At 29.0% G+C, this 16,735-nt stretch overlaps 2 protein-coding genes across 2 annotated transcripts; one reads left to right on the top strand and one right to left on the bottom strand.

Moving 5' to 3' along the window:
- The first annotated feature begins 204 nt into the window (after nucleotides 1–204).
- Nucleotides 205–906, top strand: LOC136080132 (uncharacterized). The gene has a single exon (XM_065796742.1). It carries the CDS (start codon nucleotides 205–207, stop codon nucleotides 904–906), a length of 702 nt encoding a protein of 233 aa, XP_065652814.1.
- Nucleotides 907–11,820: 10,914 nt separating this feature from the next.
- On the bottom strand, nucleotides 11,821–16,037 carry LOC136080133 (ATP-dependent DNA helicase PIF1-like). The gene is made up of 4 exons (XM_065796743.1): nucleotides 15,362–16,037; nucleotides 15,029–15,302; nucleotides 12,588–12,887; nucleotides 11,821–12,145 (listed from the first exon to the last, which is right to left on the bottom strand). The coding sequence occupies exons 1-4, from the start codon at nucleotides 16,035–16,037 to the stop codon at nucleotides 11,821–11,823; spliced, it is 1,575 nt and encodes a 524-aa protein (XP_065652815.1).
- Between the last annotated feature and the right edge of the window lie 698 nt (nucleotides 16,038–16,735).

Here is a 16,735-nt window from a genome sequence, read left to right on the forward strand (position 1 = left end):
TGCAAAAAAATTTTTTGAACAACAAAAACAAGAACATAAAAGTAAACAACAAATAAAAAACAAATGAAACACCTGTTTTCAAGACCTAACCCTAATTGGATGCCGAAAATAGATAAGAACAAAAAACTAAAAAGGTTCTTTACGATCATAGAAAAAGAAACGGAGAGGCTAGCTACAAAACAAAATAACGAAGACACAATGAACATGCGACTAGATGAATACAAAGCAATAAAAAAGCTCAAAAAAGGCCATAGTATCATTATCAAGAAAACCGAGAAAGGAGGTGGTATATGTGTTCTAGACAAAAAAGAATACGAAAATAAGATTAACATAATGCTGGAAGATAAAAGTACATACGAAGACCTTAAGGAGGACCCTACCAGTTGTATCACCAACAAAGTATTAAGAGAGATCGAAGACATGAGAAGGAGTATGATAATCACCAAAAGAATATCAGAATTCATATACCCAGGTACTCAGATTAGAACCCCCCTATTTTATGGATTATCTAAAATCCACAAGAAAGGTATACCACTAAGACCAATTGTGTCTGGTTGCGAAGGCCCTACCAATAATGTCTCAGAATATGTCGTTAAATATTTACGACCTATGGCTGAGTCACTACCGTCGTATTTTAAAGATTCAACACACTTACTTGAAACTCTGAGTTTGACGCCAATTCCACCTGGTGAATATATGCTGGTCACAGCGGATGTAGTCTCTCTATATACTAACATTCCACATAATGACGGCATCTTGGCAGTGGAAAGATTCATACGCAATCAGTGGAAATCACTAAAACTACCTCAATATTATCCACCCATCATACCAATTCATCAATTTAGTAGATTACTCAGGCTAATTCTAGACAACAAGAGTATTTATGTTTGGACCCCGTACATTTAAACAAAAATTTGAAACCTCCATGGGAACAAGGATGGCACCTGATGATATATTATGGTTGAAAAAAGTGTCAAGAGACCTTTAATAGACCTTTTATTGACAGGTCGTGAAAAAACGCGTCAAGTGACGGGAATAAAGCGAATAAATTTAACATGTGATTTGACACGTCAAATTTGTTTAATGAAGCGTGACGAAAAAAGTATATATAAAGTGAAACAAATAAAATTGGTTCATAATCAATGGAATCGAAAATTAAACCGTTACAACAATTTCAAACTCCAATGACAGTGGCAGTAGTTCAACCTTATAAACCTGATCATCCAATAGATAATGGTGGTACGCACGACTCGCATGGCAATCGTATTCGATAATTTGAAGTGCGTTAATAAAAAAAAAAATTGTGACAATATTAGCAATTTCGATCTTGTTTATTGCTATTGTAGTGGGAGGATATTTATTTGGAGCGTTATTGGGAGTTTTCATATTACTTGGAACAATGTTGGGATTATATATTTGTAATAAAATAATAAAAAACGAATTGTAAATTATTTTATTTTATATATTATAATGAATTAAGGTTTAATATTTCTAATACCGTAAGAAATTCCTCCAGAAATGGCGTCACCCAAAACAGCTTTTCCAATCGTAGGAAAAGAGGTATAAGACGACTTCCTACTGTAGCTAATGAGGGTCTTATAAATTTTCAATGCAAACATCTTGTTCTATGTCTTTTATAATGCCTTTTTCAATGTCTTTTTTCATGTCTTCTTTTATACATTTTTTTTTATCGCGGTTTAAGAGATGATTATAAAGTCGGTGCTAAAACTGCAGCTAATAATGGAAGAAATTTACACGCATACGTTTTCTTAAATGTCTTCTTAAACGTTTCCTACCTGCGCCTTTTAACGGAGGTAAATAAACTCTTCCTCTTTTTCTATGCATTACGACGTGTTTGAGGTCGGTTAAAGAAAATTTATATTGTAAAGTTGTGTTTTTTTAACATGATCAAATTTAGTTTTTTGCATTTGTTTCTTTTAAGCTACATACCAAGGGTAAACTTTAAATTTTCTTAAAGTGTTTGCTAAATCTCCTCGTCGTAATTTTCTTCGTCTTCTTAATTGCTTTCTACCCGCGCCTTTTAAAGGAGGTAAATAAATTCTTCCCCTCCCTCTTTTTTTACATGAACTTTTTTTTATTTTACAAGCGGTGCAACAAAATTTTTTACGCATTGCATTGCTTTTGAAGATATCCAAAGCGTAGCCTCCTACGTTTGATTTTAGTAGACGTTTAGCAAAATTTTTAACTTTGGTAAAAAATTTTACTTTCCCTCTATGATAACGTGCACTGCCTCTATGATGACGAGGCCGACGGTAACCGCTTCTTCTTGTACGCCCACGAGCCATTAACACAGGAAATAAAAAAAATCAAGATTTATGATTTTAAAGATTTTTTTTAGAAATAAATAGTCATTTGCTAATAAAATAATTAACACTAATAGGGTTCGTTTAATAAAAGTAAAAATGTTTTTTTATAACAAACTAAGATTTAAATTTGGTAGGAATATAGTTGACTTCATAATTGTCTCCTACCCCGCTTCCTACAAGTTCAGCTGGATATTGCAAATACATAGTAAGTACACCTTTGAATTGATCTGTAAATTGCACATTGATTTGAAACGATTTATTTCCAGCAATAACGGCAGGAGGTTTATCGTTGATGAAATTAAAATCACTCGTGGTGTCGATGACTTAAGGTTCAGTAGTGTTAGTAGTACAATTTAGGATGTCTCAAAAAACTGTCGTTGTCACTATTATAAAAATCGGCTATATTGTTAATATTAAAAGTAGAGGGTGTATTTCCTTTACACCAGGAAGCATAACTTCTCCAAATTGCCCATTGATTGTCTTGCTTAGACAAATCGTATTCAGTAGTACCACCCGCTGAATTAACAAATGTTCTTCTTTAAATATAAAGTGTGACTTTTTAATAATGTTGCAAGCCATTTCGACTGGCGTAAAACAAGTTTTGCTTTAAATGATCTATTTCTTTTTTTGAACTAATAAAAAATATTATGCTGTGGGGTACAATATCGGCTGCTTTTATACTTCCTAAGTTGACAGTGACTTCTGTCATATTTTCTACATTGGTTACAATTTGTTCGTAGTGAGCTATACGTACAAAAGTATATATTTTGTCTTTTCTACTGTTGAGATATAAAGATTTTCCCAATGGTAAACTAGGTTTGAGTCTATACGAATTGCAATACTTCATTGGGTTTTTAATAGCTACTCCCCACATTGGCAAGCGCTGTTATGTCGGCGCTTGTAATAGGTCTTACCCTTTCCAATAGTTGATTCATATCATTATTAATATGAAGTTCCAACCTAATTTGTTTATTTATTCTAAAATATTCTTTCATTTGAAGAACTTCACACAATAAATTCAAAGGTACTCTAAATTTTTAACCTTTATCCCAATTCAAGAAAGCATTATATCTATCTCTTAGCGCTGTTTGATAACCAGCAGGTGCAACAGTGGCAGGTGCTGTGGCATTAAGAGGTCTAATGAGTCCATTAGGGTCCGCAGCTTGTACAATCGCTTTGGTTTCATCAAAAGTTATAGGGTTTGTGACATTTTCAGTGTCTTCTATTAAACCTAAATTGAGATTAATCATTAATTCCCTAAAAGGTTTCATATAACTTTTTTTAATCAGCATTGATATAAAACGATCATAAGAGCGATTATTTATAGCATTGTTAGCACAAGTTGTATTATTTTTTTGATAATTGGGATAAAATTTGACAGTTTTAAATAAAGCGTTAATAAAATTTGCAGCAAGACATACTTTTTTTGCTAATTCATCGTCTGTTGTAGGTGTAAATCTTGTTTGCGTGCTCTATTTTTTAAAAAGAAATAAATCAAAATCCAAATACCAATCTTGTGGATATGTCCATTCGTTAAGTATAGAGGTAAAAGAAATTAAATTAGCCATGTTCGAAGTAAGATCATAAGAAAATTTTTGATTATTAACAGCAATGACTTCTTCTTGAGCTTGAGCTGTTTGAAAGCAAGGATATTTTTCATTTAAAATAGCTTATATTCAGCGCTAATATTACCACTTGTTGATTCTTGCAATGAACGATTTTCGTGATCAGCTTGTGCTAAAACATCTTCAATAGTAACATGATCGTTTGTATTGGGTGTATAACGATTGCCGTCACCATCTCTCATATATTTAGCTAATGAACCCATTTATTTAAAAAAAAGAAAAGTAATTTTTTTCTCTTTATTCATCTCCTGATTTTGAAGTGCTTTTTTTAAATGGCAATTTTTTATTTTTAACGTCTTTTAAAGCTCGAGTGTAAGCAAGTTTAATAAAACTTTTTTTATTTAATTTTTTTTTTCGTTGTTCTTCTGTATGAATGGACTTGATAAAATAGCTCTTTGTTGAATAATGCAGTTTCTACATAATCCGTTTATTTTGTCAACTGAATTGACTTCTTGAAAGCATTGTGTACAGATGTGCAATAGAGTTGATTTCATTTTATGTTTTTTTTCAACAACTTTTTCTTCTTCTGAACTTACGGTTTCAGATTCTGAATATTTTCGTTTTTTAGGTTTGGGTTTGATTTGTACATTTTTTTTCATTTTCTTGGGAGGTTTCTCGTCTTGTATTTCTTCTTTTTTATTTTTCATTTTTTTTATTTCGTTCAATTCGGATTTCATGTTTATCAAATCAGAGTTAGTAGAATTTTTAGTAAGTTTATTTTGTAAATATTGCATGTGATTTTTAATTTGATTAAATAGATCTTTAGGATTTATTTTTGAATCTTGCATCATTTTTTCTTCTAAACTGACTAAACTTTTATGATATCTTCCTTTGACACAAAAGAGACTCATTTTTTGTAAAATAGAGAAAGAGAAAAAAATAAAAACTTTTTTTCTTTTTATATTATCTTAATTATAATAAAAAATAAAAAAAATTTTTTTATACTAATCAAACTAGTCAATTGTAAAACGGAACCATTTGAATCTTTTACGTAGGATTAAAAAAACGGTAGAACAAAGATTATTAAAAGTGAGCGTTTCAGATTTTTAATTGAGAAACGACAATCTTGTTTGTTTTCAATCGTCGACATTGTTGATATCATAGGTGGTCAATTGTCCTTGAATAGTTTTATTTGGGTATATTCCACATTGGGTAGCTTGATCGCATTTGATAATAATGTAAGCATCTGTAGCAGAAGGAAAATTGGAAACGGTGATATTAAAATTACTAATTTGAACATAAGTGCATCTTAAGAAAGCGAATTTTTTTTTGAATTTTATAATTAAGACTCATGGCGTTGGTCATATTTTGATCCACTTGCATAGTAAAGGGATTGATTTGTTGTGATAAACTGTATTAATCTTTTTGTAAAAGTAAAGTATAGGTATAGGAATGTTTCCAAAAGATTGATACATTTTTAAAACGATATTTTTTAATGGTAAACTGTCTGCCCAAGTTTGTATTATAGTGCCGTCACTCTTTTTTTGATAATAAACTGTCTGTTGAGCGAAGTGCAATAAAATACCAATTCTGTTGGATTATTTCCTAATAAAATGGCTTTGACACTATTTAACCATATTTTATGAGTCGGTATAGTCGTTCTTTCGAAACTAGTTTTAGTGATAGAGATACTTTGATGGTATAACATATAACAAAATAACGTATAACTTTGATGGTGTAACAATATAAGAAAACTTCAATAAAAGTTTCAGCGTTATATTTAGCATTTAAAGTGCTATCGGATGTCCATATTTTATAAATGTCATCAGGTAAATTTGAAGGTAATACTTGAAAGGGAGTACCTTTCATTTCGGGAGCGCCAATGACTCCATTTGAGGAAACATAATTTATATCATAATCTGAAAAAGAATTATGACTCATTTGAAGACCCAACATGCCTCTGATAAGGTATGTGCTAATTTTATTGAGTGACAATAATATTTTTTGGAAGGAGGGTAAAGAAAAAAAAGAATAATAACTTAAAGTTCCGTCTATAGGATCAGGAATGCATGAAGGAATATCTTTGGGTTTATTGGTAAGATATTTTTCTAAATATGTTTAAATCGGGTCCTGCATAAGTATGATCGGCAAAGGTAAGTTGTTTAAATTGAGATTGAGTAAATTGTTTATCATGTTTAAACTTTCGGTAAAAACATCCATCGTTTTTAATTCTCTTTCAGGCCATATGACTTGATCGGTGTTAAAAAAAGGTAAAGGTAAAGAGGTTAAAGGTATGTTTTTTAAAGTGTAACAATAATATTGTCTTAGGGATGTAAGTTTATACCAAATTTGATTAAAACTTGTTAATAATTCTGTAGGTTCTACGCCTAAATCAGCTGTTGTAACATAGATAAGTTTTGTACCAAATCCAGTTGGAAAAGCTGTTGTAAAAGCAGCTTTAATAATATCTGCAAATTGTGGCAGTACTATTTTTTCAGAAGTATAAACTCCGGGTACATGAGGGTTTTTAGTATCAACGTTATCATTCCAAATTTTCCATAAATATTTAATGCGAACGTAGTCGGTAATAGGCGGACCTCCGAAGTAGTCTTTAAGAGTAGTTTCTATATTAAAAACGTTGCCTAGAAATGGTATCGTGTTGGTGTTGGTTATTATTTTTAATAAAAAAAAGCGATTTGCCACGGTGCAATGTGGTTCATTTTTGATTTTGTGCTTTCTGCAATAGGTAAAAGGTTATTAATATAAATATCTAAATCAACTCTGAGAATATTAACGTCTGTAGTTAACGGTCTTGTAAATACTATTCCAATTAGACCTCCTCCGAAAGGTAATTTTATACTTTTATAATTGGGTGTGAGTATAATATGAACAAAAGGTTGAACAAATGTTTCTTCTATACCGTTTAGAATAATATGTCTTTCGGGTGAAATAGCAGCTATTTGCGAGACTGTTAAAGTTGGATGTTTTGCATATATTACAAAATTTTTACTGGTGTGTGTATTCAAAGAAAAACTAAACATGTTTTTGTATTGAGATAACAATGGCTTATAATGAAATTGTACTAATTTGGTAAAATCTTCTACAACGTATGTAGGAGCAGATGATCTGTTTGAAAAAAAAATAATAATAAGATAAGCTTCTGTCTTGTACGTATGAGGATATACTAGATCGAATAGGTTGTAAAAAAGAAGGGTTACTTGCATATTCGTTGTTTTTTTTATAATACCATAATAAATTATAGTTGGTTCTAACATTAAAGGGGGAGGTATTGACGTTAAATAAATTTTGTTGAACATTGTTGTTTGTATCTAAACTAAATTTTATCATGGGCATATTGACTACAGCTGTTTCGTATCTAAGTTCGTTTGAAAGATCAAATAAATATTATGGATTAAAATATTTTGTTGATGAAATTTAACCATTTTTATTATAATAACTTAAAAAAAAGTCTAAAAAATAAAACACTCTATTTATTTTTGATTTATAAAGTTCCAAGTTTTTAACAAAAAAATCATCTTGATAGGCGGAGGGTGTCAAAACACCAAAGAGTTTACCTACGCCTGTCGCATAAAAGGACCACATATAACTCAAATGATCGTTACTTATGTTTTCCATATCTAATATTTCATAGCAAAGACATATTAGATATGTCGCCTGGTAAAGGTATATGATTGGCGTACAAGACGACATTTTTAGTAATAAGAAAAAAATATTTTATGGGTATATTGCCGAAAATATTGCCGAGGTCTATCGTATGAATATTGATGAGTTTCGTAAACATAAGGTTTTCTAGGCGCTTGTTTTTTAAAGTTGACATCAGTTGTTTTTTTAAAAAGTAAAGTGACGTGTGATTAAGCTGTTATGAGACCGTTCCATTTGGCATAAATGGAACTTTCTAAACACGTTCTTAATTGTTCATAAAATTTTAAAATGGTTGGATTTTTTTTTAAAGTGTCTAATCGTAGCAAAACTATTTTAATTTTGGATACGTTTGTTAAAGCAAACAAACGACTTGATAATTTGGTGAGTTGATCTTCTACAAGGTTATCTATAGCATCTCTCAACTCGTTGTTCATTTATTGAAAAAATTTTTTTTTTGTTAGTATAGCTTTCGTTCTTTATCCTCTGCTATTTTTCTCATTGATCTCGTTTCTAATGGTTTTCTTTTTGTTCCTATCGTCAGTCGTTCCTTTGTACTTATGCTAAATTCGCTTACATCAGTTGTAGTAGTGCTAGCAGTAGCTCCTAATGGTTCTGGTAATGCAGTAGCACCTAATAATTCGGGAGCAGTTTCAGGTGGTTCAGTAGGTTTGGTTTTAGTTGTTTCAGTAGGTTCTTCTCCTTTTTTAGTTGCTATTGGAGCTAAATAGAGATTGGATGCTCGTGTTTGTGGTTCTTTTTTGGTGTAGGAATTTCTAATAAGGAAGACCTTGTTAGCGGATGAGTGAATAAATTTTTCTTTATAAAATTGGTGAGTAGTTTTAAAGCGTTGGCAAAATTTTCGGTGTTATTAAAATCCATTTCAAACATTTTTTATAAGATATTAAAAGTGAATTTAAACGACCAAGTTGAAAATTATACATTGTACCCATTATCATCAACATTTCGAGTTAACTTTTTTCTTTGATTGTATTTTCTGTGCTGTAAAATTGATTTGAATTGGATTTAATATTTTCCAATAATCCCAACGTCCCTCCTTTTGCACAAGTTTGCTCTACATCTTCTTTTAATAGAACTACATCTGTTACATCTCTAAAAGATAAAGAAGGTACAGGGTTGAAAAAGGTTTTAAACGTTAAATAGAGCATGGTTTCTTTGATAGGTCAGTTGGCTAATGCGTTTTCGTCATAGTTATTTAACATTCGAATATAAATATGTTTATTAGGTAGTAAATAACTGTTCACTTGAATGTATTCTCTGAAATCTTCAAATTTGAAACCTCGAAACATTTTGCAATATTGTATAGATCTTTGTTGAATAATGTCTTTTGTTTCTGATAATATTTCAAAAGCTCTCTTTCCACCAAAACTTTTATCGGTTATGGATTCGCTTTCTATAAAACTAGAGGTCATGACAGTGTAAGGATCTCGAGCTAGAGTGCCAGCATATACACCTTCGGATGTTAATTTAGTTTAATTTCGGAAATGTATGTTGTATTTTTTAATAAAACTCCACAATTTCGCAGAAGTAAATTGTCTTATTTGGTAATAAACAACAATTTTTTTTAATTTTTATCTTTTTTAGTTACAAAAAAAAATTTACAAAAAACGGTCTAAAATATTTTTTTTAATGTCCATTTTTGGTATGTTATCTATTGCATAAAGTAATTGTTCTATAGTTCCGTTACGACTCCATATTTTCAACATTTGAAAACCTTCTTCTTCAATATATCTGTAATCTGCGTCAATAAGATCGAGTTCATATTCGCTTACTTTTAAATATCTTCCACATGTTTTCCAATCTCGACTGAATCGTCTTGCGATTTCTGTTAATAATATATTATTCATCATTTTTTTCTTTTTCTAAAAGAGAAGTGCAATTATAATGTACTATTGAAATTTTCACAATGAATACAACCTTCTTCATAACATCCAACATGACACACAAAACGTAAATAATCAATCAAACATTCAGTACAACAACTTAAAAATGCTTCAGGAATTAACTCGCGTCCGATGAGAGTAATGAGAATCAAACGTGAGATTTAAAAATCTTCACTTTTATTTTTAAAATAATGAATTTCGTTTTCTGTATTTTCTACTAAATAAAAATTTTTAAAACCAATTTCTTTTAATTTGTTTTCAAGTTGTTGTTTTGTTAATTTTTTATCAAAAAAACTTAACTCCATTTTTTTTATTTATAAGAAAAAGTTTACAAATTTATATTCTTTTTAAAATCATATAATAAAGGTATCAAAAGTTTTCGATTAGACATTGTCATTGTTTGATAACGCTCTGAAATTTTGAACGTGTTCATCGCTACAAATTTCTCCATATCAGGTAAAACTTTTAAATTGGCTTCTCGTATCGGTTCCAAAAGATAAAGATCTCGAATTTCAGTCATGACTCCGTCATCAAAAACATAATTTTTTGTGCAAATCTTTTTAAAAAACCAATAACGTGAGTTTGTATTTTAACTTCTTTGTAATTGACCCTTATTCTATTTTGTTCGATAGGTTGTTTTTCTTTTACAATTGCAAAAGGATGTTCTCTAAGCAATCTTTTTGTGACAAAAGTATCTAAGCCGTAAACATAATTTGAAAATAAAAATTTAGAATTGGGTACTCCTTTAGCTCTATTTTTATAATAGTTTTCTTTTTCTTCGTCTCCGTTGACGCTGTGAACACTATAACATTTAGGATCCATAGCAAAAGCTTGAGCAATGTAAGAAGGAGGTGGTATTTCGTTTTGAAAATGATTAGTTTCTTTGGCGTAAAGAGTAGAATAAAAAGGGTGACTTTTTTATAATTGAAATAATCCATCAAACGATCGCCAAATTGTGAAAAATAAATCCATTCTTCTACTTTTTCGCGAAACGTTAAAGAAAATGTGTTGTTTTTATTTTTCCTTTGCGTAATAAAAAAACAACCAGAATCAGTATCTGTTACTAACTAATGTTTTTCTGCTCCATGATTTCTTACTACTTGTCCCAATTCTTAACTAAAACGTCCCACCATGAGTTTAGCATAAGATAAAATTTGTGAAGCCACAATACGTAAGGATTTATTAAATAATTTACATTTTTCGCTGGTTGTTGAAATGAAAGCATTTTAATGATCTTTTGATGTTAAGAGTTCAAAGACGTCTTTCATTTCATGATGATTGTTTTCATCGTGAAATAAAATACTTTGGTTTTGACATAACTAATTAAATTAAAAAGAATTTCTTTAAAATAATCGTCGTAATTAAAATCGACAGTGTCGTCATAATCTATGAATACTTTTTTTTCAAAAACGTCCAATTTATATCTTTCAGGTTTAACGCCAATAAACAGTGATTCGTTATATAATAAGTTTTGAAAATAAAAAGGAAGTAACAAGTTAATATTTTCATTCGCCTGACCTTCTCGAATTAAAACATGGCAAGTGTTTTAAAAATTTTCAATGATATTTTGATATGCTTTTTCTTCGTGATTGATAAAAGTAGTATTTAGTTTTTGCGCAATTCGTTGACTTAATGTTCCGTGATGACCGTTAATTTGTAATTTGCAAGAAGTATCGACTACTTTGTCTCCCTTTTTAATGGCTTCTTTTCTTTTATCCATATTTTTTTTTACCATTTTTTGAGTTATAGGATAACGCCATAAAGGAAGTACTTTGTAAATTTTTCCAACAATACATCCACAACACGAAGTCAACCATATTAAAGTGTCTAAAAATTCACAAGTTTCATGTGAACTTAATTTCATGACCAATTTAATGGTTTTGTCTTTTTCTATACCATAAGTTCCATTGTTTTTGAAAACGCGTTTAGATACAATTTTAGCTGGAGAATAATCCTGTAATGATATAACTTTTTCTACCATAGGTGAAAAACCTTCTACTTGATCTTGATACTCTGGTTTCATGGTAATTTGATAAAACTTGGTAAAGTGACTAAAGCACTAGTTGAGAACCCGTTTAAATTAATACGATGATATTTTCGAATCGCATCGTCTAAATTAATGCATTCCATATCAAAAGAGAATATTTCATATGAAAAGAAAAGGTTTTAATTGAGCTCCTCCGTATTGTCCATTTTCGTCCATAAAAATAAACATCTTCATAATAAACTGTTGTTTAAATTGAGTTCTTTTATTTTAGGTTCAAAATAATCTGTATCAATGGCGTATTTTTGTGTACCGTTGGTTGACATGCCGCTTCGAATACTCTTTTTAATCATTTTTTGATGTTTGTTAGTTGGAGGAAATTAGGCAGCAATTAAACTGATTGCAGAATTTAATTTGCTTGTATAACTAAAAATGCTAACATGATTAAGAATATGAAATTTTGTAAATTCAAATGTTCTTTCATCAAAGGCAATCATAAGAGAACCTAATACTACTTTGTCGAGCACAGTATAAATATGCAATAAGGATTTCAAAGTTTTTAAATTTAAAAAATTCCACAACTTTTGAACACCTTCATAAGCTTCTTTAATTTTTTTAATTTCTTCTTGCACATTTTTAGACTTTATTAAATTGTTTTGAGCAAATAATATAATTGATAAAAAAGGTTTTATATTCAATGTTCGTCTGTTATTTGTGAATAAGGAAATTATGTTTTTTTAATAAAACAGTTTTTAAACTCTTGATTGTCGGTTAAATGATTAATTTCAGGATAAAAAATCTCGTAAATAATGTAACATGGTGTTAACATTTTGTTTTTGAGCTTTTTGAGATAACATATTAGTGGGTTGTTCTAAGGAACAATTTAAAATTTTCAAGCTATCTACAATTTTAGTATGTTTACAAATGCAGATAATATTTACTTTGCTCACATTTTTAGATTTAACAAAAACATCTTTCATGCTGCTATATTATATAAAAGCTTTAAAAGGTGTTGTTTTAGATTTAGCCAAATGACCGTATAAAGGAATATTCAAAAATTTTTTTAAACCTTCTACAATCATAATAGGGTTATCAAAAGAAGCTTTTTGGGCAAATATAGGGCAAAACAATTGTTGACTATATCTACCTAATTTTTGTTGCAATAATCTCAGCTAATCCGAAAACTTGTCCTGAAAAATGATCGTGATCATTAACTAGATAATTTTCAAAAGCATTGAGAAAAACATTGGATTTATTTAATAATTTTTCTCTTTTTTTTCCATCTTGAATAAAATTGGATAAACTCAATTTATTTTCAAATTGTTTATTAAAAGAAATCAACATGCAATGATACCATAATTCGTAGACTGGTTTTCCACTCGTTATTCTCACATAATCACTTAACAAACCGTTAGTGGCAGGTAAGTATTCAAATTTTTGCCACCATCTACAACAAATATAAACAAACTTGATACTTGAAATAAATCTTGTTTTATTTTTTCTGTATCATTATTGATTAAATAACTTTAAACAGTCAAAAGTAACATAAACAATTCTTAACGCCCTACTCTTTGAAACATCATATTAACAACTTGAATTCGTTTGTCGTTATAAACACGAAATTCGTTATGGTTTAACCTTTCTATTTCTTGAGTAGTCATGAAAGAAAATTTATTTTTATAAATATCAGATGTCGTATTTTATCTGCAGGATATCCACAAATAGAACATAAAGGATTTTCTTTTTACCATATCAAATTTCTTTTTTCAGATGTTATATTTAAATTTTGAAAACGCGCTAAACATATTTTATAAGCAAAACGAACCAAAGTATCTGCTAAAGCTATTAAATCGTAAACTCGTAATTCCATTTTTAATTTTTCACTATTTTCGTGAGCTGAATTTAACTTTTTCCACAATATGCGTCTGTGTGTTTTGTGAAGTAAAGAAACTCCTGGTTAAAAAAAGGGAGGTAGACACATTAAAGTATTTCTGCCTAAACTTTCAATGGTATTTTTATAATAAAAAATCCATTGGGTGATCACTTGACCTTGTTTATCCAAACCAAACATTCTCTCGCCAATGTTTCATGAATACATTGAATGACGATTGAATGACAACAATAACTCAACTCGGATAAAGGTTTGACTTTCAAAGTGGTAATTTTTTCAGACTTTGTAATATTCGTTTCACAATCAAACGTCATTAAAATAGGAAATAAGTTTTTACTTCTGCACATGAATGAATTTTGCGAACGATAGTGACTAATGCAATCGCTGAATGTAAATTTGTCTGGTTTATAATAACCATCACATCACGATCAAAAGTATTTTCGTAAGCAAAACAGTGACACAAATCAATCAAAGTTTGAAATGACAAATTTTTAGATTTTTCTTTTAAATTTTATAAACCGTTTTTCCAAGCCAAAATATTATGCTCATCTTGATTTTCAAAAAAGGAGTTGTAAAATATTTCCTTCTTAGAATAAATCAGTTGCATTTTTTTCTAAAACTTTTTTATTCCATTCTTTAATTGTGCACACACTCAATTGATGAACCAAAAAAGAGATAAGAAAAGCGGAATAAAAACATAAACCAGGTTCAAACAAAATACTTATTCTAAAAACATTTTTCTTTTTTGTTCTTAAGAGAGTTTAGTATAAGAAATACCTTTTTGTGAATTTTGCCATTGTGTTATAGAATGGGGTCTATACCATTCACCAAACCATTCGTCTACATCAATTTCTTTGCTCCTTTTTTGTTTTTTTTTAAATAAAAGTAATGTTTGCTTTTTTTTGTAATATGTTTTATTATGCTTTTTCTTTGTTTGAATTTGCGCATCTGACATGAGCATTTTTCTTTTATAACCCGACAATTCAAAATTTCGTAATTTCATTATTAATCTTTCTGTTAAATTAAAAAGAGATTTGATTTTAATATTGCATAATCGTATCAAATTCCATCCGCTATAGTTTTCTAAAGTATTAAAAACAGCGCGAACATTGGCATCCTGAATAAAACGTAAATTAGTGGGTCCTTCTAATGGTTTTATAAAATATACAGGCGAATTGTAACAACGTTTTCTTTATTTTACAATAAAAATCTTCAACAGATTTGCAAAATAAAGTAAAAATATTATAACCAATTAAAAAATTTTAAAACAAGTCAGCAAAATGAATACTGTTTTTCATTTGCGTTTCAAATCCTTCCAATGTTTTTTGTTCTACAAAGATAAGCAATTTCATCTGGACTTTGAGTTTCTGAATAAAGTTGTGATTCTTCAATAATATCTTCATCTTTATAATCATCTTTAATGAAAAAAAAAGTTCAGTATGTATAGTGTTGTTACTAAATTTACTTTCCTCAGTTTGATATTCAAATTTCATTTTTTATATCTAAAAAAAATTACAAGTATTTTTAATAAAATTCTAAAACATCTGAGTCAACAGTGATACTTTTAGATATTTTTTGTAATTCTAATTTATTATTATCAAATATAAAAAATCAATAATATTACAAACTCGTGATAAAGAAACATAATAAAGAATATCATTAAAGTCTTTGGATTAAATTGAACAACTGCTTTTTACATTATATTTCCTTCAGCTTTACATACAGTAAAAGAAAAAGCTAATTTTAAACGTAAACCCAATCTTGAGCCTACAACAGCATGAGAGCAATCTAAAATCTCTTCCTTGACACATTCTATTTTGACTTCCTTTCTATTCATAATAATCCAGACAGCATTATTTTCTATTAAAATGGCTGTACCAATAGTACCATTGGATAAACCTTCCTCAACATTAATATTTCTCACAAGCATAACAATAGCACCTATTTTAAGAAAAACAGCGCTGCTGGAATCTGAAACGAACATTGTATGTTTGAATTTTTAATAACATCTTTAGCATAAAACCAATAACCTTCGTGTTTTATACTCTCCTTTTTTTTATAATTATAAACATCGACTTCCATATTTCTAAAAAATAATCTCGTATTTTTAGTGTTCAAATTTTCTATTTTTTCAAAACAATGCGTCTTAAAATAATTAATAGTTTGGTCTGAAACTTGTCCAAAACGTATTTCATTTAAAGCTCCAAAAACTTGCGCATCTTCTTTTTGTCTAAAGCATTCAGTTAAAACCAAAACTTGTGTCATGTATTGTTGCCATATTTTAGATTTAAAAACAAATTCTCCTTTAATATGTGGTAATTGAAAAAAATCACCACAAGCAATAACTTGAATACCACCAAATAATTCATCATAACACTGTTTAATTTCACAAGCTATTAAATGTAAAATCTCAAATGTTTGAGCGTTAATCATTGAAACTTCATCAATAATTAAAACATTAGTTTCCAACCACGCTTTTTTAATGTCTGGATGCATATGTCGTTTATAATAATCTAAACTTTTAACACCAGTTTCTATACCAGCAAAAGCGTGTATATTGACACCATTTAATAAATGAGCTGCTTTTCCTGTATTTGCAGTAATATTTATTGTATTATAAAGTTGTATACTTTGAGCAATTTCTTTTACGATATAACTTTTTCCACAACCAGCACCTCCAGTAATAAAAAAAATTGATTCCTTCATCAAGCAATTGAAGCGCTTTTTGTTGTTGTAAAGATTACATTTTTATTATTTGCTGAAAGAAAAATTTTTTTTTGAATATAAATACAAAATAGCATATTTTACAAAAAATATTATAAAAGTAATGTTCATGTCAACAATTTTTTCCAGCTTAGATGATAAATCGTCTTGTCCATGAACCAACGACAAAAACTTTACAACCAACATTTTATCTTTATTCAAGAGGTTATTTTGATTACTTAATAACCTGAGCAATTTTTTGTAATCAGTTTTTCTTATTTTATTTATCTAAAAAAATTTTTTTACATTTAATTCACTTGTTCAAAACATTTATCACAATATATAAATGAACAACTTCGCTTATAAACTTCAGAATATTTAAATTCTTTGCAATCTTCACATTCGCTCAAATAATGTTTACAATTTTCAATTTCTAAACATTTTTCTTTCTCTTGTTTTTAATAAATCTTCTTTAGATTTATTTTTATAAAAATAATAAAAATTTTCAAAATTCAAATCCAAATAAACATGATGATGTATTTTAATATATTTAAACACCATCAAAATCAATATAGAAGGTATTCTTCAAACTTTTTCAATAAAAAATTGATCCCATTTGTAATTCAAAAAACATATTCTACAGGTTTCACATAAAGTTTGTCTTGAAGTAAACGCGTGTGGTCTAATTTTTTCCAAAGTCT

This window comes from Hydra vulgaris, chromosome 05, assembly GCF_038396675.1.
Source record: "Hydra vulgaris chromosome 05, alternate assembly HydraT2T_AEP".
NCBI classification, from domain to species: domain Eukaryota; kingdom Metazoa; phylum Cnidaria; class Hydrozoa; order Anthoathecata; family Hydridae; genus Hydra; species Hydra vulgaris.